This window comes from Mus musculus, chromosome 16, assembly GCF_000001635.26.
Source record: "Mus musculus strain C57BL/6J chromosome 16, GRCm38.p6 C57BL/6J".
NCBI lineage: Eukaryota > Metazoa > Chordata > Mammalia > Rodentia > Muridae > Mus > Mus musculus.
In genome coordinates, this window is record NC_000082.6 from 56,516,000 (window position 1) to 56,542,320 (window position 26,321).

At 39.7% G+C, this 26,321-nt stretch overlaps 1 protein-coding gene across 43 annotated transcripts in view; it reads left to right on the forward strand.

Moving 5' to 3' along the window:
• The window catches only part of Abi3bp (ABI gene family, member 3 (NESH) binding protein), a 212,335-nt gene that overhangs the window by 38,199 nt on the left and 147,815 nt on the right, over nt 1-26,321 (forward strand). For all 43 annotated transcript variants that reach the window (XM_006522277.3, XM_006522260.1, XM_006522254.2 and 40 more), the window contains exon 2: nt 16,790-16,969. In XM_006522277.3, the coding sequence (XP_006522340.1) occupies nt 16,790-16,969 (180 nt within the window). The remainder of the gene's footprint in view (nt 1-16,789; nt 16,970-26,321) is intronic.

The window sequence follows — 26,321 nt, forward strand, 5'->3', positions numbered from 1 at the left end:
TTCCAAGCAAATGGTCCCAAGAAACAAGCTGGAGTAGCCGTTCTTAATATTGAATAAAATCAACTTTCAACCAAAAGTTATCAAAAAGACAATTTGATAATTCATACTTACCAAAGGTAAAATCTACCAAGATGGACTCTCAATTCTGAACATCTATGCTCCAGATGCAAGGGCATCCACATTCATTAAAGAAACTTTACTAAAGCTCCAAGGGAATGTTTTTCTTAGTTATATTCTCTCCTATTCAAAGTAGACACTCATCTATTATGTTATTGCCTTCATGCTGTGACAGCTCACATGCTCCTTTCAGAGTAGCTTCAATGCAGCACCCAGAGCGAATCTGATAAACAAATGATTGGTGAGACCTAAACATTCCTGAGCTCACAGAGTCAAGGTCTTCCCAATGGTCTATACATTTGTCTCAGTTTACCTCTAATGGCTTCCTTCCCACATGTCTTCTCCAGCCATGTTCCTCTCTCTGGAATTCATGTCTCATGTTCCTTTCACCTTGAATGTTCTTCTTTGACATACCTGAATGATTGGCCCCTTAACTTCCTTTGTGCCTTCTCAAGCAGAGGCTGTGCGTCTGCACGCAGTCACCCCTCCTAATCAGCTTCCAGCTCCATTTTCCTTCATGGTGTTTTCCAAAGTCTGCACTTGTCAGATTGCTTAGATTATGTGTTGGTAACTATCTCAACTCCTGATGGCTTGAAAACAACAGAAGCACATGTATTGCTCAATCACATGTTTATTAATATGACTCGCTTTCTGTTCTTTGTAATAACCAGGACCAAGGCTCCCCCTGGTCAGTGTATTCTGGCCAGTGCAGGAGGGAACGCTAGGAAACGTTCTTACACTAACAGTTCTCGATGCTAACCTGACCTCTTCCCTTAAGTGAATGGCCTAGTACTGAGGGTTAGTTACATGACCATGACTAATCTCAGGGAGATGGAGACATACTCCTTTCATGTGCCCAGAGTAAGGAAAGTATTATTTGCTGGAGGAAAAAGTTGTATGCGTGTGTTGCAAGGCAAAAGTGGGTCAGCACAGTCATTGACAGTAGAGTTCGGCATCACAATTTTAAAAGTCCCACCCATATATAAGGGAGGATGGCTTCTAGGGCTAGGCCATGCCCTATCCTAATGATGCTGTTATGACAGTCCCTTGCCACACAGTGGGTCAAGTATGGACATGATCTCCATGTTTCCTTCCTGGGCCAAGTCTGCTGCTTTACTGGGTAGACTGCAAGCCCCTTGTGCTAGCATCAAACACACAGCTTGCATTCTCCATATGCAATCTTCGTCTCCTTCCTGCTGACACGTGTGCTGATTGCTCTCTGTGTGGTTCTGGAAAGATTCTGTTGATTTGATGAGAGGAGGCACGTCTTAATTTCCCTGTCTAATCCTCACCAGCCAAGTTTTATGATCCTGTAAAAACCTAAAAGTTAAAAGAAAATGCAAGGAATGATAAGCATATTTGCTCTTGCCTGGGTCTAGTGGAAACATGACGTTTCTGATAACGGTGAGCCACTAATAGGACTAATAGGAATTTCCCCACACGTGCCCCCATGCCTGGTAGATTCTTATCACAACTCAGAATGACAGGGGGATAGTTTGCATCCCATCAGAGCTAATACAGATAAACTAATCCTGTGGTACCAAACAAACACAAGTTTCCTTCTAAGACTGCCCCCCAAGATCTGATATTAGAGTCTCAGAACTGTCTGGGTCTTGTTTAGCTTCATGTGACTTGCTCTTTGGAAAGGGGTAGCTGCAATGCACTGAAAAGGACCTACAATTGCCTGGTTGAACTTAAGTCTACTGCTACTTCACTTACTTCATTGGATCACAGCAGCAAAGAGGGAAGGAAAGGACTAAAGAATGACGGGAAAGCTGCCATGGAGTCACCATCCTGAAAATAAGTGTAATGAAAGGAATGTAGGAAAAGTACACGATGGAAAATAATCCTGAAATTGATTATAAGTGACTCCATGACCAATGACTGGCCAGCAAACTTCTATCCAAAGGGCAATTCCAGGATTTTATAATTTCCAGCTCTCTTAATCCTGTCTTCTAGCTTTGCCAAAAGCCCCCAGAGTTGTTGCCTTTTCGTCTGAAGTTAGCGCTTCCTGTTTGTGTTGCTGATTCCAAGTTTGAGGCTATTATGCCACATTAGTGAATAGCTGTACGCCTTTCCGATGACCACTGAGTGAGTTCCAAAGACAAGCATTTCGTGCCTCTTGCCAAATGCCATGTTTGCAAGGAGAATCGACTGACGAACACCAGAACTGCTGTGTCTATGGCCAGTGAATCGAGGCCTCTGCTAATCAAACTGGAATTTAGGATGGAGAAAAGTGGTTCATTATAAAAAAAAAAAAAAAACAAAATCCCCAGTCTGGCCCTGGCGTATCTGCCCAGTGTCTTCACAAGAAGGACAGAGGAGAACAGAAAAAGACAGTTTCCAGATTTTCCCAACTCCTCTACTGCCAGTATTCACGAATATAATCCTTGCATCTCCACAGAGTGGATTATTTGCGTTTTGTAGCTATGTTCAGGATTTTCAGTTCTATGTGGGCTGTGCCTTGACCATTTTTTTTTTTTTTTAATGACTGCTGTTCCAAATCCTGGCTTTGATTTGACATTTATTCTCAAAGCTGAATTGAAATCCATTCTTCCCTATGAGGATTTCTCTGTAAAATACTCTCTGCTCTCTCTAAATTCTATCAATCTCAATCATTCCATGAACCGCTAGCCTCTCCAACAGTCTGCTAATGTGCTCCAGGACGAAAATAGTATTGCTGACTCTGAGTAATGTTTGGAAAAATACTGTCCTGCAGGCCTCAGAGAAAGATCTCTTCTTTCTTTGCAAACGTTTTGCTTGTAGCTGTTATTGTGTTTACAAAGTAACTCCTCAATTTTTATTTTTTTTATGTTGTTATCAGTGTTTTGTCCGCATGAGTGTATGAGCACTCTGCGCATGCCTGGGCCACAGAGGTCAGGTGTCAGAGCCCCTAAATCTAGAACTACAGACATTTGTGAGCTGCTATGTGAGTCCTAAGAACTAAACCAGGGTCTTCTGCAAGAGCAGCAAGTGCTCCGAACTGATGAGCCACCTCTCCATTCCTCAAATTAACTCTTTAAAAAAGTTTCCTTTCCTATGAGGTAGCAAACCCCTTCAGCTCCTACAGTCCTTGCCCTAACTTCCCCATTGGGGTCCCCACTCTCAGTCCAAGACCTCCCCAAAGCTCCCAGGGGCTAAACTACCTACCAAAGAGAACACAGGGGTAACCATGGCTCCAGCTAGATATGTAGCAGGGGATTTGCCTTATCTGCCATCACTGGGAGGGGAGCCCCTTGATCCTGTGGAGGCTCCATGACTGACGGTAGGGGAATGCAAGGGTGCTGAGGCAGGAGTGGGAGAGTGGGTGGGGGAACACCCTCATAGAGGCAGGGGGAGGAAGGAAGGGATAGGGGGCTTGTGGAGGGGAGACTGGGAAGGGGGTAACATTTTAAATATAAATAAGCAAAATAACCAATGGAAAAAAATAAGTTTCCTCCCTCCCTCCCTCCCTCCCTCCCTGCCTGCCTGTCTGCCTCCTGCCTTTCTCATGTGCACCCAGTATGGTGCACATCTGGAAGGGAGAGAACATTTTTTCAGGAGTCAGTTGTCTGTCTACCACATCAGACCTAGGAATTAAATTCAGTTCCTCAGACTTGATGGCAAGCTTATCTGTCTGGTGCACTACCTTGGGGGCTCTCAAATGAACTCTTTACAACTCAGCATCTCTCTCCACTGAGGTGTGAGGGTACACAATCTTTTATAGTCACACAATACTATTTACCCTGTACCTGCATCCTTATGCTGCTAGACTTTAATTTTTTCTCTATTTCTAAGTATAGCTTTTTAAAATACCTTTATTCTGTTAAGGATTAAGGGCTCAGCTACTGTTTTTTCCAGTGTCCAGAAAGAAGGAAAAGGAAGTAACCGAACTTGGCAGTGTTTTGTACTTGATCAACCCGGACTAGACAAGGGATGAGTGGGAAAGATGATGAGCACAAAAACGTGAAAGATTGATGGTCTTCGGGGCCTTCAGGTATTGTGTCTATGTAGAGTCTGGGACCTGGAGAAGTGCTTCCTCCTACAGGGGAGCAGGTACACTCTGAGGGCCATGATAGTCTATGCGACATGAGAAGAGTCGAATGTGACATCCAGGGAATACAAGATGAGGCTTTAGAGTTGGAAGGAGAGACGACAAAAGGAGAAAACAGAGCAAGTAAACATCTTAGAGGAGTTAAGGGGTTTACAGACATAAAATTAAAGTTAGTAGAGAAAATATATGTCTGCTTTAATGGAGAGACCGGCATTCAGGGTTGAAATGTCTTCATACTCCCAAGGTCTTACAAAGGAGCTTGCACAGGGACCTCTTCCTAAAAGATATTCAATTATAAAAATAACCATTCCTTTTAATTAAAAAATCAAAACAATAAATGTCGGTAGACCAAATTATAAATTTCATACTATCATTATAACAAATTATAATTAGGGTTTTTAGTACAAATAATATAGTAAACATTATATATATATAGATATATTCTTACTGTTCAATTATCTTTTGGTTGACAAGTAATTGTTATGCTTGTGGCATACAATGTGATGTTTTAAAACATGTAGCATTGTAGAATGATTAATTAAAGCTAATTAAAATGTTAATCACACCTAAAGATTTTTATATGGTAAGAAAACAGTATCTATCCAACATTTAAAAGTACATAATATGCTGTTAAGAGCAGGTTAAAAATGTTAATCATGTCTATAGATTTTTCTGTGTGTGGTAAGAAAATATAGTATATTCACCATTTACAAGTGTATAATATATTGTTAAACACTGTAGTCTAAAACTACCGTTTTGTATAAGAAATTCCTGAAACTTAAAAAAAAATAATAAAGATTTCATGCTAATTGAAAAGGAAGAGAGGCAGTTTTGACCAAAACATAAGAGATTATTTGTGGACTAGAGACGAAATGCCATTCCCTATTAGAGACAAGAGTGCCACCAGGGAGAGCTTTCACTGAGTAGCACCACGCACACTGGAATAAGCTGGAAACAGTAAGCACTGCCTTATGGGGAGGGCTAGGAAGGAAGGTGAGTGGGAATCCCTGGGAACAGAGTCATTTAAACTCAGACAGTAAAGCGAAATGGCTTTGGGGAGCAGAGGAGATTGGGTTGGAAGCAGCAAAACCTTCAGTCCATGTCAAGAGAGACAATTAAGTGCCAATTGCTTTATTTTTCATTTAGCTTTTGGCTAAAAGTAGAATTAAGACTAGTCAATTTGCATGGCACATTTGGTTTTCAGGGTCTTGGAGTGGTTGAGTTTCATTAAGCTGTGGTCTATGAGGTATCTTCAGTGCCTTCCATCTGAAAGTGCTTTATTTAAATATGGCTCGGAACCCGTAATAACAACAACTACTCTTCCCTCACTCAACACCTCTGCTCACGGGGTGTCTTATGGCCAAGGTCACTGCTCTGGCCCTTCCTTGCCTACACACCCTTGGGGTTCTGCTGACTCGTTCCTAACCATTCATTGCATGCACTGCCCCCTCAGGTCACAGCAATTGCTTATTGGTGGAAGACGGGACCATCTCAGTGGTACAATCTGGATTTTTATCCTGGTATTCGCCCATGTCTATTTCCCTCTACCAGTGGATTGCTATGTTGAGATCTGCCATTTTCTCAGTATCATGATTTCTACCACCCACTGGTCTTTATTATCTCAACCTCAACTCCTCCAGCCTGTTGTGTCTCTTTCTTCTCTCCCTGATTATTTTAAAACTCAATTTATGCCATGCTAGGAAATTCCATGTTCTGTGTCTAAGGAATGATCTCCCAGGAATAATTCTTGTAATACTTCAAGGAAATCTCATTCCTTTATTTAAAAATGTAGATTATTTTTACTAGAAGGGATGAAATTTCTTTCAGAATATGTGTTCTACATATGAGAAGAAAACCACAAATTTTTCCGCACTAGAAACCTGAGCTCTAAGGGAGCATACAGCTTAGTCACATGCTTTAAAAGGTCAGGATGATGTTTGCTTTTTCAAATGGCTTCCTTCAGTTAGATTTTTGCTAATATTTAAAAAATGTTATAAAATTCTCTTTCAAGCCAAAGCTTGAGTCATACCCACCTTGCAAAACTGAAAATTTTTAATAATGTGAGACGAGTAGGCAATGATGCCAGGCCTCAGATTTTCTACTCCTTACCTACAAAAATTCAAATGCTTCATTAACCAAAATTGTAGCAGATGTTAGGAGTAAGACACATGCATACCACATGTGTTTGTGAACTAAAAATTTTACATTTTATTAGTATTTTAAAAATAGTTAGGACATTTAAATTATTTTAATTTTTACTATGAAAAAGAAATAAGAACAGGTATCAAAATAGGAATATCTCAGACAGGAATTTACTATCACAACCAGAAGAATTTCAACTGTGGCCTTTGGATACTGAAGCCAAAGTTTATATCAAAATACCACTTTAAATTTTAAGTATATATAACACTAAAATTAATCTTTCTAGAATTGATTAATTTGGAGATAGAGAAATGATTAATATGGACTAAAATATATCCTTAAAACCGAAATAACTAGAAAATTAAAAAAAAAAGCAAGCCAATGCTTTAGCCTATACTGTGGTTATTGCTAAGAATGCCAGTGTTTCACTCATCTATTGGATGGAACACAGGGCCCCCAATGGAGGAGCTAGAGAAAGTACCCAAGGAGCTGAAGAGGTCTGCAACCCTATAGGTAGAAAAATAATATGAACTAACCAGTACCCCCAGAGCTCATGTCTCTAGCTGCATATGTAGCAGAAGATGGCCTAGTCGGCCATCATTGGGAAGAGAGGCCCCTAGGTCTTGCAAACTTTATATGCCCCAGTACAGGGGAACGCCAGGGCCAAGAAGTGGGAGTGGGTGAGTAGGAGAGCAGGGCAGGGGGAGGGTATAGGGGACTTTCCGGATAGCATTTGAAATGTAAATGAAGAAAATATCTAAAAAAAAAATTGAAAAAAAAGAATGCCAGTGTTTGTTGGACTGTTTTGCAAAAGATCCTATCTCCTAAACAAATTGGAGTTATTGTGCATTAAAATACTTATTGAAATAAACTTAGTCAAAGGGAAGGAGTCCCAAGTCTTTGTTTTATGCTGTTGTAACAGAATACAACAACAACAACCAAAATCAGAGTGTTTTTTTTTTTATTGCAAATGATCTGCAAGTTTTCTAAGTGTTTTTCAACTTTTGTATGTGCTTAGAATTTTGTTAAATGCTGGGAAATATTCTTCTTGGCCTTGAAGTCTCTGATTGGCTTGGTTGGACTAAAAGACACTAAATGAGAGGCTGATTTGGTTCCCAAATTATCAAACATATTACTTTTGTCTGTTTTCCAAAATTACAGCTCTATGAAACCATAATTCAGAGAATTCTTTTCAAAAGGACTAGGGGGTAGTTAGAGGAAAGAAAGAAGGATATGTGGATATGATTAATATGCATTATATACACATACATAATATTCATTGAACATTTCATACATGCATACAATATATTATGTAATATTACACACATACATATATATATATACACACACACACATATATACATAATTTTTCTATGATAGGAAATTTAGCAGAGTTGTGGTTGAGGTCTTTTTTCTATAAATGGAGTTCTTTAAAAAAGTCCTTTGGGGTTCATCAGCTTTGTTTTTGATGCATCCAATTTGTAAAAAATAATGGTTCTCAACTGGAGTGGTGGCTATCCCAAAAGCGGTTGCCTGTATGTGGGATATGTTCTTCTAGCTGGGCTGCCTTGGCCTCAATGGGAAAGAAAGTGTGTAGCTTTGCAGAGACTTGAAATGCCAGGGTTGGGGAATACTCAGGGGGGGCCCACATGCTTCAGAGGAGAAGGGGGAGGGAGGATTGTGGGGGTAGCTGACAGGGAGAGGGCATTGAGTGGGATGTAAAGTGAATAAGTTAAAAAAATTAAATAAAAAACAAAGCAAAAACAAACAACAAAACCTATATATTCTTTTAAACAATTACAAAGAATCTACAAGTTTTCTAAATGGTACAAAAATAACACAAACTGTCTTCCACACCTGCATTGCTCTTAGTTTCTCACCATGACATCTCACATGGCAATGCCGTTGGTCAAGAATTTTGCGATTTGCTTACTGAAGGGGCATTTTCTTTGTACATCTTTTAGCTGAATTTAAGAAATCCTACTGTGGCTATACTTGTATTAACTCTATTTGTCATGGCAGACTCATTTTACCTAGTTGTCAGCACAATATTCTGGAGTCCAGCCATTGCAATCAAAGAAGTCGTTAATACCAAGTATCTAGTAGTTAGAGAATAGTGGGTATTGAAAAGCGGATCAGCAAATGTACATATGTCAGGGAGACTGGGTAAGCAGCAGTAATTGGCAATGTATCAGCTCACAGTTCACAGGTTGTGAAGTTCAGCCCCAAGGCCTTCCTGCTGGCTCTCATCTTCTGCGAGACCACCAGAGGGCAGCAGAATAGGAGACGGCAGAACTCACCTTAGTGCAGTCTAATAGGAGTTAATCTCTCACTGGGTCCGACATCCTGTGGTGTTTTCAATGGGGCTTAGGTTTCTGCATGTGTTTCAGAGGAGACGAAATTAGTCAAACCATTGACTTCTCGGCGGCAAAGGTAAACTATGTGTATATTTCTTGTCATTTGGAGACTTGCCCTCGTGAGCATACAGCGGATATATGGTTGTTGATCGTACATATCTGTCATTCCCATCATCTCCCTCACCCCTTCCTCTCCAAGCTACCATTGTCCAGACTAAAGAGCAGCTTTAGCAGAGTTGGATCAAAGGCTTACGTATGGGTGAGACGGTCTACATCTCAGAAAGGGAAGCCTCCATAAGAACAATAGCTCGTTGATTTAGAAAGTCAACTATGAGAAGTAATTTTCCTCCCTGGCTCTCAGTTGGGTTATAATCCAGGCCATGCAGTTATGTCTCCCTTAGTAAAACTATTAACATTGTTGAATGGTATTGGGATGTCAGTGCTGGGAGATCTAGCCTGTCACTCACTCCTCTAGAGTCACCAGATGGGGAAGTGTTGGCCCCGGCAGTCAAAACCCTGGGGATTCTGACCTAGGTGGAAACCGTGGCTGCTTTAGCTGAAGTGGGACCCATTTTTCACCACAGCTGGGCAAACCTAGAAAGTGTTCCGTTAGGAGGAAAACATTTTCCCCTTCAGATTTTGGACATTGCTGCATTCAAGCTTCATAAATTTAATAGCAAACATCTTCTGGATATTTGGTGTATTTAATGTCCTCATAAATAGCAAGCTGTCTAATCAGAATCCTGCTCCGTGGGGGTCACTCAGGGCCGTTTGTGTGCCCAGAGGTCTGCAGATGAACAAGTGTGTGTTTCCGACATTCTGAGAGTTCATGTTGCTTATGGGAACCCATTCTTCAGTTGCCGGCTCACTAATATGTTGTCCTGGAGAGTGAGTGTCCTATTTTGTCCTAGAACAGGGTTCATGAGAAAGTATAGCTTGTGATGCCTACATATAGATCAGCATGGATGAGTAAATTCAAATTTTGAGTTTTTTTTTTTTAAATTTTTGTTTAAAGATCCAGTTCTCTGGCACTGGGGATGTTCATGAGGCTCACAGAACTTTTATCACCATATTTTCTCTCTCCAATTTTTCATTTTTCTTTAAAGCTGACAAGATCGTTCTTTACAAGTTCGTTGTATTTTAATTGTGTTTTCATATTTGTGTTGGTAAGTCACACATAAGGTTGCTTTCTGTGACCATCTCGGGTACTGTGTGCTGTTGTTGATTTATCTCCTGAACACTGTGAACTCTTTAACTTCACGGTCCCTGTTTATGTCTCTGCTTCGACATGTGTTTTATATATATGGTGAAGGAGTTCATTTGTAAGTTAGGGTTCACAGTGTCCAAAGTGTTTGTCCTCATCTCACTGTTCCAGGAACCCTGCCACCTGCATCCTTCAACTTAAAAATGACAAAGAATTTTCCTAACAACAACTCTGGGAATGTTTATAACATTATAACTGTTTAAAACAACAACAGTTTTATACACACACATACACACACACCATGGAGGTAACAGAATTCCTTCCACTCACGCCCCCCTCCACTTTGTTGTGGTACAGTCTCATGCCATGACAGAAGAGATCCAGTTTTTCTCATCTCCATAGCTACTTAGACTCTATTGCTCATGGAAGGTCAATCAATTATTTGACTATTTCAGAACTGGTAAAAGCAGTTTAAATAACATTGAATATTATTTAATTAACAGTGACATTAAATCTTTGTAGTCTCCTTAAATTATTGAACTGAAATTACCTTTTGTCTTTATGTAAAATTTCCATGGGGAGCTGGAGAGAAGACTTAGTGCCTAACAACACTTGCTACTCTTCTGGGACCTCAGTTCAGTTCTCAGTACCCACACGCTGACTCACAACTGTCTTTTAACTCCAGTTCCAGGAGATCAGACATCCTCTTCTGGTCTCTGTGGGCACCAGGCATGCACATACATACATGCAGACAAAATACTCACACACAAAAAGTAAAACAAACCTTTTGAAAATTTTCCCACTAGCATCCTTGGCTATTAGGTTGTTGTCATTGGCAAGAAGGCCCTGCCATCTGTCACCTAGGAGCAGAATCAAGTGAATAATTGTCTCACAGCCTTCTCCTCCCTAGCTATTCTGTGGATAGTGCAGAAAAATTACCAAAACTTTTAACATATTTCTTTACCTTATAAAACCAGGACAGGAAGAATCAATTGGGTACCAAACCTTTATTCCATGATCTGAGTTTCAATCCCTGAAAACCAAGGCAAATGGTTGCCAAGGCTGAAGTTAACATTATGGTTGGTATATGTGAGCATGAGAATTTACTGGAATACTAGTGCATTCTGACAAAACTTGATTTGTGTGTGTGTGTGTGTGTGTGTGTGTGTGTGTGTGTATGTGTTGAATGATAAATAATACTAGATACTACTAAAGCTAACTCTACTAGTGTTGTGACGGCAACATGCTTGAGTGTCCTATTAGAAGGCATCTGTATAAGGAGGAAAGCGCTCTCCCATCCTACAGTGGTAAGGTTGCACACCAGAATAAAGCTTAAGCCTGTCTTAGCACACATAGATAACTTGTTTTTTATTACTGAATCATATCCAATTGTATGAATGAGACATAGTTTGTTTATCCTCTCAGCCACTGATGGATTTTGGGTTCGTTTCCAGTTTAATGTTGCTTTGGATGTTCTCATACATGTTTTACATAGACATGTTCTCACTTCTCCTATGCACAACAGCTAGGGTTGAAATTGCTGGGTTCTGTGGTAACTCTTCAACCCTTGTCCAGCTAACACAATCAAAATGTAAAATACTTCCAAATTGTACCTGATATATCATTAGCTTATTGCTACTTTAATTTTAACCTTTACACATCATTGTGGTTTTAATTTTTATTTCCCATTGATTAATAGTACTGACCAAGAAATGGTAAATTATGACTTGCACATAACAATGCACAGTTATGTCCACTTACTTGTGTGATGTCTACAGTTTAACATCTCCCTCCTCTGTCTGTCTGTTTGTCTGTCTGTCTATGTATCTGTATGTATGGTGTATGTATATGTGTGGTACATGCGTATGTGCATGGAGTACCCACGTGTATGCACATGTATAGGCATTCAGAAGTTAGAGGATGATGTCTGGTATCTGCTTCAATCATTTTCTGCCATCTTCCCTTGGAGCAGGGTTTCTTCCTGAATTTAGAGTTTGTTTTTGGCTATGATGCCTGCAAAGCAAACATCAGTGATTTTCCTGTCTCAAGAATGCTATCATCTTGACTAGCATGATGCCAACAACTTTTACTATACTGTATACTACTTGAAATGTATAAGATGTCTTTATGTGAAGAGAATTTTTCTAGATGTATTTTAATGTTGACTTCTTTTTCTGAGGTCTGTGACTGGATGGCTGAAATAGCTTTGGTGCTTTTTACAGAAGTATAGGTTGTGTTGGTGGGTGTTGATGGTACTATTTTTGTTGGTGGTGCTTCGGTTTGTTGATACTGTTTGTTTTGGGGTTGCTTGAACTCTGTTACCCCTTTTTGATTGAGCTTTATCCCAGGCCAGGCTATTTCTTTGCAGAATTGGAACCCGTCCACAGCCCTCAGCAGCACTCCTTTGAGTGGCCTGGTGACCCAGAGTTCTTTGAGCTGACAGTGATGTTTCCTTCTTTTGTCTGGTCTACCAATCACATCCCATGTTTTTAATGCATATGTTTATCTTTAGGATTTAAAAATGGGCTAATTTTATTTTGCTTTGGAAGACGTTTTATTTATTTGTTTTTAGAATTTCACAATACTTTGAAATATTTAGAGATACTGTAGGGTGTTGCAAATAGAGGATTAGAAACCACTGTCATGGGTCCAAGAATGTACTGTGCCAATGTGCAGCTTTTCCAAAAGCAATCTATTATTGATTTCCTAAAATATATTTTTGTTTTATCTCACATGCAATAAAATTTTCCTCCTGTAGTCTTTTCTTCTCTGCTCTCCTGACCATTTTTGGGTAATATATTTGTTGTTTATTTATGTGTTATTTTGTTAAGGTTATATTGTCATGTGTTATTTTCTGTTTTATCTACATTACTTACCAAAAGTTTAACTATGACTAAATGCTGAAAGATAACTTTTATTACATGTATGAGCTTTAAAACATCAGGCATGTCTAACTAGTGTCCCTCTATCCACATGTGGTTAGATATCTATCAATCTGGATCAACTCAAAATCATAAACTCACCTAAATAAAGCATTATGAATTTTTGGTAAATTTACACAGTTTTTGAGTGCCAACTTTGTAAATGACAACATTATATTTAAGTGTCTAAAGGTTAAATATTCATAATAGAATCAAACCATAATAATTCATAATGAAGATTATTTATCATTAAGGATTAAAATTAATGTGTGATGCACAGAGATATGAGTCCCCGATATTAGAGTATTGTCCAGGTATAAAATATCATTGAATACTAATATAAACAGTAGTGTCAAAGATTGGTCTTGCCTGTGGGATGGGTTTCAAAAAGTTTTTTTTAAAAAAACATTTTTAATATCCTCTCAGAATACTGCAAACAGCCTAGCTGTGTTTCAACTTTTTGTAAGACTTGACAACCATCTAAAGCAGAAAAATGTGTCCTTGACTTACATGTCATCCGTTCTATTGAGAGAAAAAAAATGGAGTAATTCTGGGGCCAATGTAGGAACATTGATTAAAGAGGAAAAATTGATTTGGAAAAATCTATGTTTTTTTTCTAAATTATACATTATTTAATTAAAACCTGGTGAAATTAAGTCAAACCAAAGCCTTCAACGTGAGGCCCATGGCTTGACCACTCCTAACTTCGTCAAGCGATAGCAGTGGCCTTGGGGAGAATAAGGTTGGGTTAATCTAGGCACCAAGAACTCTGAGACTTAGTTTTGACCCTGCAGTAAACGTACACAGTGATGGGCATCATGAGTGTATCTAGTTGCTATTGCCATCATTTAGAAGAACTAAACTAGGTAAACTGTAAAGTTCCTTCTTTTGATTTTCAATAAGTCACTCAGTGTCTTAGTTAGGGTTTGAGTGCTGTGAACAGACACCATTACCAAGGCAACTTTTTTAAAAATTTTTTTATTAGATATTTTCTTCACTTACATTTCAAATGCTATCCCGAAAGCCCCCTATACCCTCCCCCTGCCCTGCTCCCCTACCCACCCACTACCACTTCTTAGCCCTGGCATTTCCCTGTACTGGGGCATATAAAGTTTGCAAGACCAAGGGGCCTTTCTTCCCAATGATGGCCGACTAGGCCATCTTCTGCTACATATGCAGCTAGAGACATGAGCTCTGGGAGTACTGGTTAGTTCATATTGTTGTTCCACCTATAGGGTTGCAGACCCCTTCAGTTCCTTGGGTACTTTGTCTAGCTCCCCCATTGGGGGCCCTGTGATTCATCCTATAGATGACAGTGAGCATCCACTTCTGTATTTGCCAGGCACTGGCATAGCCTCACAAGAGACAGCTATATCAGGGTCCTGTCAGCAAAATCTTGCTGGCATGTACAATAGTGTCTGTGTTTGGTGGCTGATTATAGGATGGATCCCTAGGAGGGGTAGTCTCTGGATGGTCCATCCTTTCGTCTCAGCTCCAAACTTTGTCTCTGTAACTCCTTCCATGGGTATTTTGTTCCATATTCTAAGGAAGAATAAAGTATCTACACGTTGGTCTTCCTTCTTGATTTTCTTGTGTTTTGCAAATTGTATCTTGGGTATTCTAAGTTTCTGGGCTAAAATTCACTTATCAGTGAGTGCATATCAAGTGAGTTCTTTTGTGATTGGGTTACCTCACTCAGGATGATATCCTCCAGATACATCCATTTGCCTAAGAATTTCATAAATTCATTGTTTTTAATAGCTGAGAGGTACTCCATTGTGCAAATGTATCACATTTTCTGTATCCATTCCTCTGTTGAGGGACATCTGGGTTCTTTCTAGCTTCTGGCTATTATAAATAAGGCTGCTATGCACATAGTGGAGCATGTGTCTTTACTACCAGTTGGAACATCTTCTGGGTATATGCCCAAGAGAGGAATTGCTGTCCAATTTTCTGAGGAGCTGCCAAGGCAACTCTTATAAGGACAACATTTAATTGGGGCTGGCTTACAGGTTCAGAGGTTCAGAGGTTCAGTTCATAATCATCAAGGCAGGAACATGGCAGCATCCAGGCAGGCGCAGTACAATCAGAGCTGAGAGATCCACCTCTTCATCTGAAGGCTGCTATATGGGGACTAACTTCCAGGAGCTAGGATGAGGGTGTTGAGGCCACACCCACAATGACACACACCTATTCCAACAAAGTCATACCTCTTCATAGTGCCACTCCTTGAGCCAAGCATATTCAAACCACCACACTCAGTGTCTATGGTTTTCAATAACCAAGAATGAAAAGTTTATAAATCATTTTGTTTGGGGGGAGTGGAAAGTAATAAGTACATACTTAGGACTTATCCTCCTGGCTGCTAAGGTAGAAGTGAGTTCCATAGTGTGGCTCTCTTGAAGGGAATAGTTTTCTTCTTTCAAAGGCTTAAAGCAATCCTTTTATGTACCTAGGTTAGTTAGCTTCTTGTTACTGTGACAAATACCCAAAAGAAGTATATTAAAAGGATGGAAGGCTTAGTTTGGTTCATGCTTTGATGGGTTTCAGTGCATTGTCAGTTGCCTGGGTGTCTTGAGTTTGTGCTGATGCAGAACCCTGTGCTGAAATTACAGTGTAGAGCATTGTTGTTCACAAAGAAGCAGAGAGACAGAGTGGTGCCAGAGACAAGATGGAACTTTCTAAAAAATGCCCTTAGTGACCTTGTTCCCCCACATATGTTCCACCTTCTGCTTTCCACCATTACATATTAATGTCACCCTATTATAAATCATTCAAAAGATTAACCTACAGATGAAGTCAAAATTCTCATGATCTATCCTCAGTGATTTGACCCTCCAGCCTGAGACTTACAAGGTCTCAAAAGAACATATCCCACACAAAACCTAACAGTCCCACACTGATCAAGATTGTTCAGAATCGTTTGGGCTGAAGTACAATAACATCTTTGGTGTGACTATTGTGGGGGGCTCATGTTGTACTGATGTGATGGGTAGCATTTGTTTAGTGTATGACTTTGGAAAATGAGAAACAGGATGTGAATTGTTAAATCAGTCTTAAGGCAGTAAAGACAGTCTTCTAAAAGGGCAAAAATATTTGCAGAATGAAGAGAAAAACCCATGACCCTAGACTTTTGAGACAGACATGTTTTATAATTCAGAAATTTGGGCCACCTTAGAAAAATATTAGACTATATTTTATGAATATAGTTTATATGTATTTCATGAATTAGGCCTTGACCAGCAAGCGTCATTTAAATAAATAGGCATGGCTCCTTAATGAGACAAATTAACAGTTGACTAAGGAACACATGGTGGGCTGGAGAGATCTGATTCAGTGGCTAAGAGGATGTCGTGCCTTTATAGAGGACCAGAGTTTATTTCTCAACACACACAGGTTAGTTCTCCACTATATAACTCCAGTTTTAGAGATCTGACACCCTACTTTGGTTTTCAAGTGTTCTTTTATGCAACATCACCTATTTTAGCACCTCAATAAGTCCTATAGCAGAAACTTTCTTCCACCATACCCTGATCTATTAGTTACCAAAACCTGCGGGTAAGGGTCTGGAGAGCATCCCAAGGATATCGAGATATTTCAAGGTACATTAGTTAAATTTTATGAATAAGAAACTTCAGCTCCTTGCACCATATCTTAGTGATGTATATAAAATGAATATTCTGGCCCACTTTGGATAAAAAATAAAAAATGAGCCTCCCTAACCCTACCCAACACCTCTCCCCTATCCACCCACCCCTTTAGTAACAAACTACCAAGAATTAGACCTCTCAATATTTTGATTTTTATTTTAGTCCGCTTTATACACTATTAAGCACATATAACTTGATTTTAATGTTAGCCAATGTTTTGGTCATCTGAGCATACTAAGAAGCCAAAGAGATAGCATTTGTTCTTACGAATGATGCTTCCAGCAAGCAAGGGTTGCTGAGGGGTGGTGGTTACAGTCTGAGGAGGGGGTGAAATATCAGGCACTTACCTATGTTTCTCTGATCAGGTAAAAAGCCAAGCTTGAAAGTGCACATCAATACCACCAGCGACTCCATCCTCTTGAAGTTCCTGCGTCCAAATGCAAACGTAAAGCTGGAAGGTTTTCTCCTGGGATATGGCAGCAATGTGTCTCCAAACCAGTACTTCCCTCTTCCCACAGAAGGGAAATTCACAGAGGCTGTAGTTGGTAAGGTGTTTGGGGACCAGACTCATGGATGGGTTGTAAGAAGTAACTGTACTAAGATGTCTAAACATGGAAGATGAGAAACATCTATTCTACATCCTTGGCTGAGCCCAGTGTGGCAACACAAATCACCTTTGTAACTGGAACCTGGAGCCCGAGTTCTTTATACTAAAGCTTTTTATTGCTTGAAGAAATAATTGTCTTAACAGTGTTGAACTTGTAATCCCTCCCCACCTAATTGAATAAAACAGGGAAAGAAATACCTGAGATACTGGAGTTAACCCTTATGGCATTGTTTATATGACTGATTTTCTTTCTGTTGTTTTTACTTTCTTATGGTAGAAGGTGACAACTATAGATTTTGAGTTATCTTTTTATAAGATGTTATCATTAGAAAGAAAACATACTACATTTTAAAGTTTTTTTTAATTATTTCAAACAAAGAGATTAAAGCTTGATATGGATTATAAAATCATGCATTTCTTTGAAAATATTTTAATGATGTAAAATTAGAGTTTCAGGATGCAAGCCATCTTCTTGCTTTTTCTAAGAAAAGAAATGTAAATAAAATCCTTTTAAAGGATTAAATGCTCTGAAAAGGATGATTCATTGTGAGAATTCTGAAACTCTAAGATGAGATCCACATTTTTTTTCTCCCTGCTAAGATGTTGCTTAAGAGTCTGTCTCTGAACTTTAGAAGTTTGATTCCATGTGTTCATATATTGGCTCTAGTGTGTGTAGCAAGAATGTCAAGATTAATTGCTTTTGTCCTTTTGTTTGTTGTTTCTCCCAGAAAAGTCTCTGCGGCTCCTTAATGCCAGCCAAGAGATAATATTATTAATAAGTAACTAAAGATAATGTTGATAATTATCGAGTAACTTGATTTTACACATAAGAAAACCACTTTAAAGCAACCCCGAGAGTTCGTTATCCTTGTACTCTGAGAATTAGGCAGTTTTGACAAGTATAATAACAAATTCCATGAAGAACTTGAATTTTTACAAATATTCCCTGGTATTTATTCAATCTTCACTATGAATAGAGACCAGAAACCAAAAGCTCACCCTCACATAGAGAGCAGATCTACCTCCCCCTTTACAGTGAGTGTTAGCATTAACAGTGTATTTTTGATAGACCTTTTATTTTGTTATTTAAATAGAGAACTGGTCATTTGTTAGCTTTCTTTATAGCCGGTGAAATAATTAAATATTAAAATGGTGGAAGTCAAATTACTAATTTTAACTTTTAGGTTGTGTAGAAAACTATAAAGAGAATTTTCAGCTTACATACTCCAATCTTTCATTTTTTAAAATAAAGATGGTGGATCAAGTAGGCTGGGGACTCCTTATTTTATTATTTTTGTCCCTAGCATTTTATTGTATAAATTTCCAAAATCAAGGGAGAGAATGATGTTGAATGGCTTACAATGCACGTTAAATACATGTAATTGTGCTAATGTTCTATGTGTTCATGCATACTGCTCTTTAGAGTATTTTACAGCATAAAGAGTTAAACTTTTAAAATCAAGTATACATCTCTAGCATATGAGAACTAATTTAATAATCCCATAACTTTATTATATTATTAAAACTAATCCTATAATGTCATTTAATACCTAGTCTATACTTATAATTTCTCATGTGGTCTTACATAGGTCTTTTTAGTCTTGCTCTGTTTGAATCACTGTCTAAATAAAGTCCACATCATATATTACCTTATGGATCTTAAATCTTTTCCTTTTCTCTTAGAATATCATTGGTATCTAGGGAAATTTGAATAGTTATTGGGTAGGCTGTCCACAGAATGAATTTAGCTGGCTACTTCCGTTGTGTGTTTTTCTTTGTAGTTCAGATGATAGCCTATTGGAGAATAGAGACAACCTACATGTTAGATAGGATTTACATTATCCCAAATTCTCTAGAACAGACAGGTTTTCCTAAAGAGCACTTTCGTGTTCATCTGTAAGGAGGTGACAAGAATTTGTCTTTGGAATTTTTTTCAGAGAGTTTTTGGCCAGGTGATAATCTTACAAGGTTTAGACAGTTATCTGCTAGTGAACATCCATGCAGTTCTGAATCCACCCAGGCCAGAGATATGTTCCTGACCCTGCTCTTTAGACCTCAATATTAGCAAAAGTGCTCCCGAGCTTCACGAGGATATCCAAGTTCACACGGTTTTGTAGAATTGCTTTTTTAAAACAATCATCTTTTAGACTTCAGAATGAAGAACAGACATTCCCTGCACTGTGCCACTTAAGGCATCCTCAGTATATTTATTAAGAGTTTCAATATGTCAAATGATGTTCCCTGGTCCTGTAGATGGTATAAAAATGGAGGCTAGGTATAAATAAAAGGGAAAAAGGGAAAAAGGGAAAATACTCCACATCTGGAGATGTTGTAACATATGTATACTTATTTGAGGGGTGATCTAGAGTTTTTAACCTGTCACTTCTACTCAAGGAAATCCTAGAGTATTTTGCCAATCCATCTTAGGAGTAACTAAGGTGGCAGAGCCACTGGTGCTCTTAGGAGATGTCGACCATCTTCCTAGTCTCATGATCCACTCAGCAGCAAAAGGGCTTAGGGTGAGATCTATATGAAAGCATACCCAAACTCTAAGGAGAGATATTTGCTAAGGACAAGTATTATCCTCTAGTTAAACTGTATCTGCTGGCAACCTTTTCCAATGGATATGATTACCACATTTGACCTTCCCAAAGGGCTAAGGTCTCCAAGAATAAGGAAGAAAAAGTCTAGTTCCCAGATGTGTAGCTGCATGGTGTGTGGTCTGATAAACTAAGGAAACACGTTATCACTTTGAAGAAATTTCAGGAGGCCAAATTGAAGAATAATTTTAATGGCCAGCTTTGGACTATTACCTGGTGATTGGAAGGGAGAGAAGAGACCAGAATAGAGGAACTGTGTGACCAGGGATTGATGTCTCCTGGCTTCGGGCTACAGAAAATATTGTTTATATTTAGAAAAAGAATAAGAGTTCTTTAATCTGGTTTTAGCTGGGGTGTTTGCTGTACCTGGGATGTCAATGTCCCTGATTGGGGTATCATGGAGAGGCTTATAAGAATTGAATCATTGTCCCCTTCTAAATCTGGCCTAGCTTGTTTTGTTTTGTATTATTATCAATTATTTCATTCTTTGGCTATGCTTCTCCCACATAGAAAGCTAAAAATTTACTTTTTAAACAATAGTTAAGGTCAGTTGATGGTCATTAGAGGTGGCTTTTAGGGGTCCAGGAGGAATTCTTTGGTCTAAGGGTTTTGTCTGTCTGTCTGTTTGCTTGTTTGTTTTTCTTTCTGTCATGTCATCGGCTGGGATGCACTAGGACCTTGCGAGCCATTAGAAACACTAAGATTATTTTTCTATGCCATGATCACCACTTTGAAAAATGTTCACTGATGAGACTCCAACCTCTGGGGTCTACATTTTCTCTCTAATGAGTTAGGTCAGGATGATTTGCATTGCATGGACACCACCAAGTATTTGTGGCAGAGGTTATAATAGATTCAAAGCTATTTAGATTTAAAAAGGTCATTTAATTAAGCTTGATTACCAGGCAAGTCAGAACCTATGCCATTCAGAGGAAATCATAGACTAATCACTGTGTTTTAAGGAGCCTTAGGGACAAAGATTCGGAATGCCTAGTAGGCTACTTCATGTGGCATACCTAAAAGTCTAAATTGCCCCTTAGATCAATGCATTTCTTTTCTTTTTTTTTATTAATCCTTTTCCTTTTCTAACATTCTAGTAAAAGCATAAAATAGTTCAATAATTTTTCTCTTTTTATATTTCTTGCTTTTAAATTTTATTTAATAGAATTACATCATTTCCACCATTTTCCCTCCTCCAGCCCCTTCTCCTTTCTCATGAACCCTTCCTGTACTTTCCTACTCTCAAGCTGATAGCCTCTTTTGCCCAGACTATTTTCATTATGTGTATGTGTACATAAATGTATACCAATAGAACCTGCTGCATTTGTTTTTGTTGTTTGTATATATATAGTTTCAAGGCTGACCACTCTGCATTGGACAACCAACAGGGGGACTCATTTTATATTAGTTCTTTGAATGTTTTTTTTTTTATTTGACCATATTTACAACCTCTTCTTGAATCATTCCCAAATCCAAGTCCCTTCTGTATCCATCCAACTTTATGTCTTTAAAAAAATAATCGTTCAAGTCCAATTCTTGCTATCCAAATATGGTCTTTCACTGGAGGCTGGTCAACTTACCAGGGGCTACATTCTCAGAGAAAGTCATCTCTTCCTCTCCCAGCAGCTAATAATTGCCAATATCCCCACAGTTGGGCATGGGAATGTGTGCCCAACTCCCCTGCTCACACTGAGATTCCATTTAGCTTGAGCTTGCATGGGTTTTGTGTGTGCTACTGCAACTGTAGTGAGTTCCTAACAGCTTCCCTCCTGTGTCCAAAAGACAGTGAATCCTTGTACTCATCCCCGTCTGTGGCTTTTAATCTTTTCAGCTCCTTTTCATGTTTTGTTTTGATTTTTAAAATCATTAATCTTTTTATACATTCCAGTCATTATCCCCCTTCCATTCTGCCCTCTGACAGTTCCTCATCTCATTACTCCCCTCCCCCTGCCCCTGTCTCCAAGATGTCCCCATACTCCCACCACCACCACCATCAGGTCTCCCCATTCCCTGAAGCCTCAAGTCTTTCAAAGATTAGGTGCATCATCTCTCATAGAGGCGAGACCTGGCAGTCCTTTGCTGTATATATACGTGTTGGGGGCCACATATCAGCTGGTGTATGCTGCCTGGTTGGTGGCTCAGTTTCTGAGAGATCTCAGTGGTCTGGGTTAGTTGAAACTGCTGGTCTTCCTATGGGTTGCCCTCCTCCTTAGCTTATTCCAGCCTTTTCCTAATTCAACTGCGGGGTCTTTGACTTTTGTGTGTATGTATCTGCTTCTGTCTCGGCTGCTTATTAGGCCCCTTGGAAGGCAGCCATGTCTGTAAGTACATTCCAGTATCAGTAATAGTGTCAGGCTGTCGAATCCACCCTGACCAGCAGGAGAGACCCAACACCAAGAAGTTGTCCTTCTTCAAGCAGGTTTATTCAGGAACACTTCATATTGCAATGCAGGAACGGGAATCCCCCGAATAACCCCGGGGCACCTTAAATAACCTACTGACTCCTCCCAATCACCCCAGTCACGAAACGGCAGTCCATTAGTTCATAGCAAATGACACCTCAGGCGAGCTGTCTGGGATGTGGCTAAGTCTGAGGTAATGAGGAAGTCAGGCACAGGTCATAAGACCTGGCAGCCATCCCGGGCGCCATCTTGGGGCGGTGGCCGCACCTGCTCCTCACATCAGGCCTTGGAGCCTCCCCTTGAGCTGAACCCCAAGTTGGGCTGGTCATTGGACCCCATTTCCCTCATTTCCTCTTCTCCATTTTTGTCCCTGCAGTTCTTTTAGACAGGAACAATTCTGGGTCAGAGCTTTTGACTGTGGGATGGCAACCCCATCCTTCCACTTAATGCCCTGTCTTTCTACTGGAGGTGGGTTCTACAAGTTCCCTCTCCCTACTTTGGGCATTTCATCTAAGGTCTCTCCCTTTTGTCATCTAAGGTCCCTCCATTTGTATGTTTCTTTTTAAAGGTTTATTGTTATTTTTAATTGCACACTCACATGACTGCAAATGTGTGTGTGTGTGTGTGTGTGTGTGTGTGTGTGTGTGTGTGTGTGTGTATGATTTTATATGTTTGCAGAGGCCAAACGAGTGTTTTAGATCTCTTGGAGCTGGAGTTACAGGCAGTCGTGAGCCACCTACCATGCTGGAAACTGAGCTGAGTTCCTTCAGTCCTCTACAAGAGTAACTCATGTTCTTAACTGCTGAACCATCTCTCCAGCCCTGTTTTGTCATACTTCTCTATACTAAGAAATCTGTGTGCTTTTGCTTTTATCACTTCAGAATAGACTCATGTTCTAAATTAAATGATCTTTTTCAGTTCATGGGATTGATTGCTTAGAATCTTGCCTGACTGTTTGCATTCATTATTCCTGGTTCATTAGCCAGCACACATTAGCTTTCTGTGGCTGTAATAACTTATAACAAATTTGGAGTTTAAAACATTATAAACATCATCCTACAGTTGTAGCTCAGAAGGATGGCTGGGTCTTAGTGGGTTAAAATCAAAGTGTTGACTGGATTACATTCTTGTCCGGTGGCTGAGCAGAGTGTGGTGTCTTGCCCTTTTCCAGCTTCACGAATGGTCTGCGTGCCTCTTCTACCTTAAAGTTGACAACAGTAGACCAAGCTGTCCTATCACAGCAAGTCACCCTGGCTCTTGTACTTCAGAAAAACTGTGCTTGTATTGAGCCCACCTGGATAAGCCTGGATGCTCTCCTTATTTTAGGCCAGCTGATTTTAACAACCTTAATTCTACCTACAAAGTAAATTTCCTTTGTTGTGTAACCTCACATATCACAGGGGACTGGACAGCTATCTACCTGTCACAACCTGCAGTCTTGACATTCACATCTTTGTCTTTCTGCTGCCAGTTTCCTATAAGGCCATTTTCTGTTCTGTTCATTAGTAGCAGGTCAATTTTTCACAGATATGCTGTGGTGAGGTGATGATTTAATGATTGTAAACTGATGAGCTGAAATCCCTTGAGAGTGAATGAGCAAGGAAATTTTATTTCTTTGTGCAAAGAAAGCATCTTTTATAGCACCAACTCAACCCTTTGTAATAGAATAATAGCATTTCTTTTTCCAGTGCACTGGACTTTAGCCAAATGAAATAAGTTATTTTTACTTTCAAAACAAGGACTATTATGCCACATTGCCTGACATACTTCAATAGTTGAAGGATGTGTTTACTATAATAGCTCATGTGTGACATGAAAAGTTGTTTTTCAAAAATATTCAGGGTAATATTTAATGATATGTGGATTGATACTCTTACTAGTCACTGATAAACGAATCTGGATTTGTCTTCATATCTTTATACTAAATGCTAACTGGCTTTTTCCAAATCATTTACTACTCTTACATACAAAGTGAAGTTTATCATTCTTTTTTATATTTTAAAATTTATATTCAGATAAAATTTGATAAAACCTGACATAAGTAGAGCTGTGTGGTAGCTACTATCCATTATAGGCACCAGGAGTCCAGCCTGGTCTATACTGAGTGAGTCTCAAAAGGGGGGGGGGGGTGGGAGATGGGATCTTAGTAGATTGATTGAAGCAGTAGAAAATTTTACTTAATGCCCACTAGAGTCCAGAAGTGGGTCTTAAAAATCCAAAATTATTAACAAACAGATCATCTAGGCTTCTACTCCTCTATTGTTTGACTCATATCCCGAATCAGCCTGGCTCTGAAGTCATAGAGGTTCACCTATGTCCAAGTGAGCAACACGATCAGGCTGTGCCATTGTGCATGGCCCTGCCGCTCAGTTTTATGTTGCTGATTATTTTTTCAAATATGCCTGAGAGAGAGGGGTGGGGAGAAAGAGAGAGAGAGGGAAAGAGAGCAAATGAGAGAGAGGGGGAGAGAAGAGAGGTGAGAGAGAGAGAGAGAGAGAGAGAGAGAGGGAAGGAGGAGAGAGAGGGAAGGAGGAGGGAGAGGGAGAGGGAGAGGGAGAGGGAGAGGGAGAGGGAGAGGGAGAGGGAGAGAGAGAGAGAGAGAGAGAGGGAGAGGGAGAGGGAGAGGGAGAGGGAGAGGGAGAGGGAGAGGGAGAGGGAGAGGGAGAGGGAGAGGGAGAGGGAGAGGGAGAGGGAGAGGGAGAGGGAGAGGGAGAGGGAGAGGGAGAGGGAGAGGGAGAGGGAGGGAGTCTATTAACTGGATAGCATAAGGCAAACAGCTTTCCTTGCTGGCTCAGATAACAAATGAGAAAGCGTCTCTCTACTCAAAAACCACATGAATGCTGACTGAAGAGCTTGCCTTCCAGCCAGGTGTTAGGAATTCAGTGTATTTGGTAAAGAAAAGAGTTCGAATTCTTACAGTCGCACTTGTTTTTCAAGGAGCACATTTTGTGCAGCTGTGGGCCTCTCGGGGCACTTCCAGGCACCATCTTGTGGATTGATTCAGGGACTAGTGCTGAGTCCCATCAGACGCTGTATCCGGAAAGGAGCCCTGAGCCAGAATGGTGACTCCTGTGTCCTAAGAAAGTTTACCCTTTACTTGAGAGGAAGCGGGTAGAAAAAAGACTTCTGAGTCAAACAGACTTGGATTCAAATTGGATACCCCTGCTAACTGTGGAGTGGTGTGGAGTAAGGTATTTATTTAATTTTTCTGATCTTCCAGAAGTGTTGTGAAGACTGGATAGACGATGCCTAGATCTAGGTCCTAGCAAAGAGTGTACATTTTTACCAGTTTCTCATAGAAGTTAAATGGCCTAGGTCTTCATGTTTCTGAGCTTTGTTGCAGCTGCTAACAAGGGTTGGGCTATTATATTTCTACTGCAGTGTTGGTTTATGCAAGATTTTAGTGTCTAGAGTGAAAAAGCTTGGTCAAAGTGTGGTTGTGTGGTTTAGTTTGGTTTTTTAATTCGGCGCTGAGATGTGAGGTCAGGAGGAAATCATAGAAGTTATTTTAGCAGAGGAATGAGTAACTAAAAAACAGTCATATTCTTCTCACTCTTTTGTCCCAAGATGTTTTCTTGAGAAGGACAAAGCGAAATCAGAGGCTGTGATGGCAGCCCAAGTGTGGCCGCACGTGGCACTCCCATGGTCAGGGTCTAATCATCAAGTGGAGAAGTATACTGAAGCTGCCTCACTGCCCTTGGTGACCTCAGACCAGGTGCTGCTTAGAATCCATAGCTGTAGGTCCAAAGGAAGAGAATGGTGATTCTCCAGTCTCTAGATTTCATATCTTCCAGCATCCCTAGAAAATTAGTTATTAGTAGGAATATATAATAAATTTGAATTGTTCTACTAAGCACATATGAAAATGAGAAATTAACACTTTCATTAATCAGCTGATAGCAAGTTTAGGGAAATAAAAATGAAATCGTTCCTTATTTTTATGAGTTTCATTTTTATTTCACAGAGGAAAGACGAGTTCAAAAACATTCTGAATACAGTTAACTTATAGAAATGGAGACATGAATAAACATAAATTAGATGGTATATTATTTAACTCAGCTTGTACACCTATACGTTAATAATGTCTCTTCAAAGCTTGATCCTTGACTTTTAAGGCACTTATTACAGTTAATTTTCATGGGTGTAGGCTGGAGGGCTGACACTCAGGATCTGAGACCCATTTCTCTCTTTCCAATGTGAGTCCTGGGGACTGAGGACGCATCTGTCCGTCTGTGTGGCAAGCACTTTCCTGACTGAGCCATCTCAGAGTCTTCCCTTAAGTTTTATA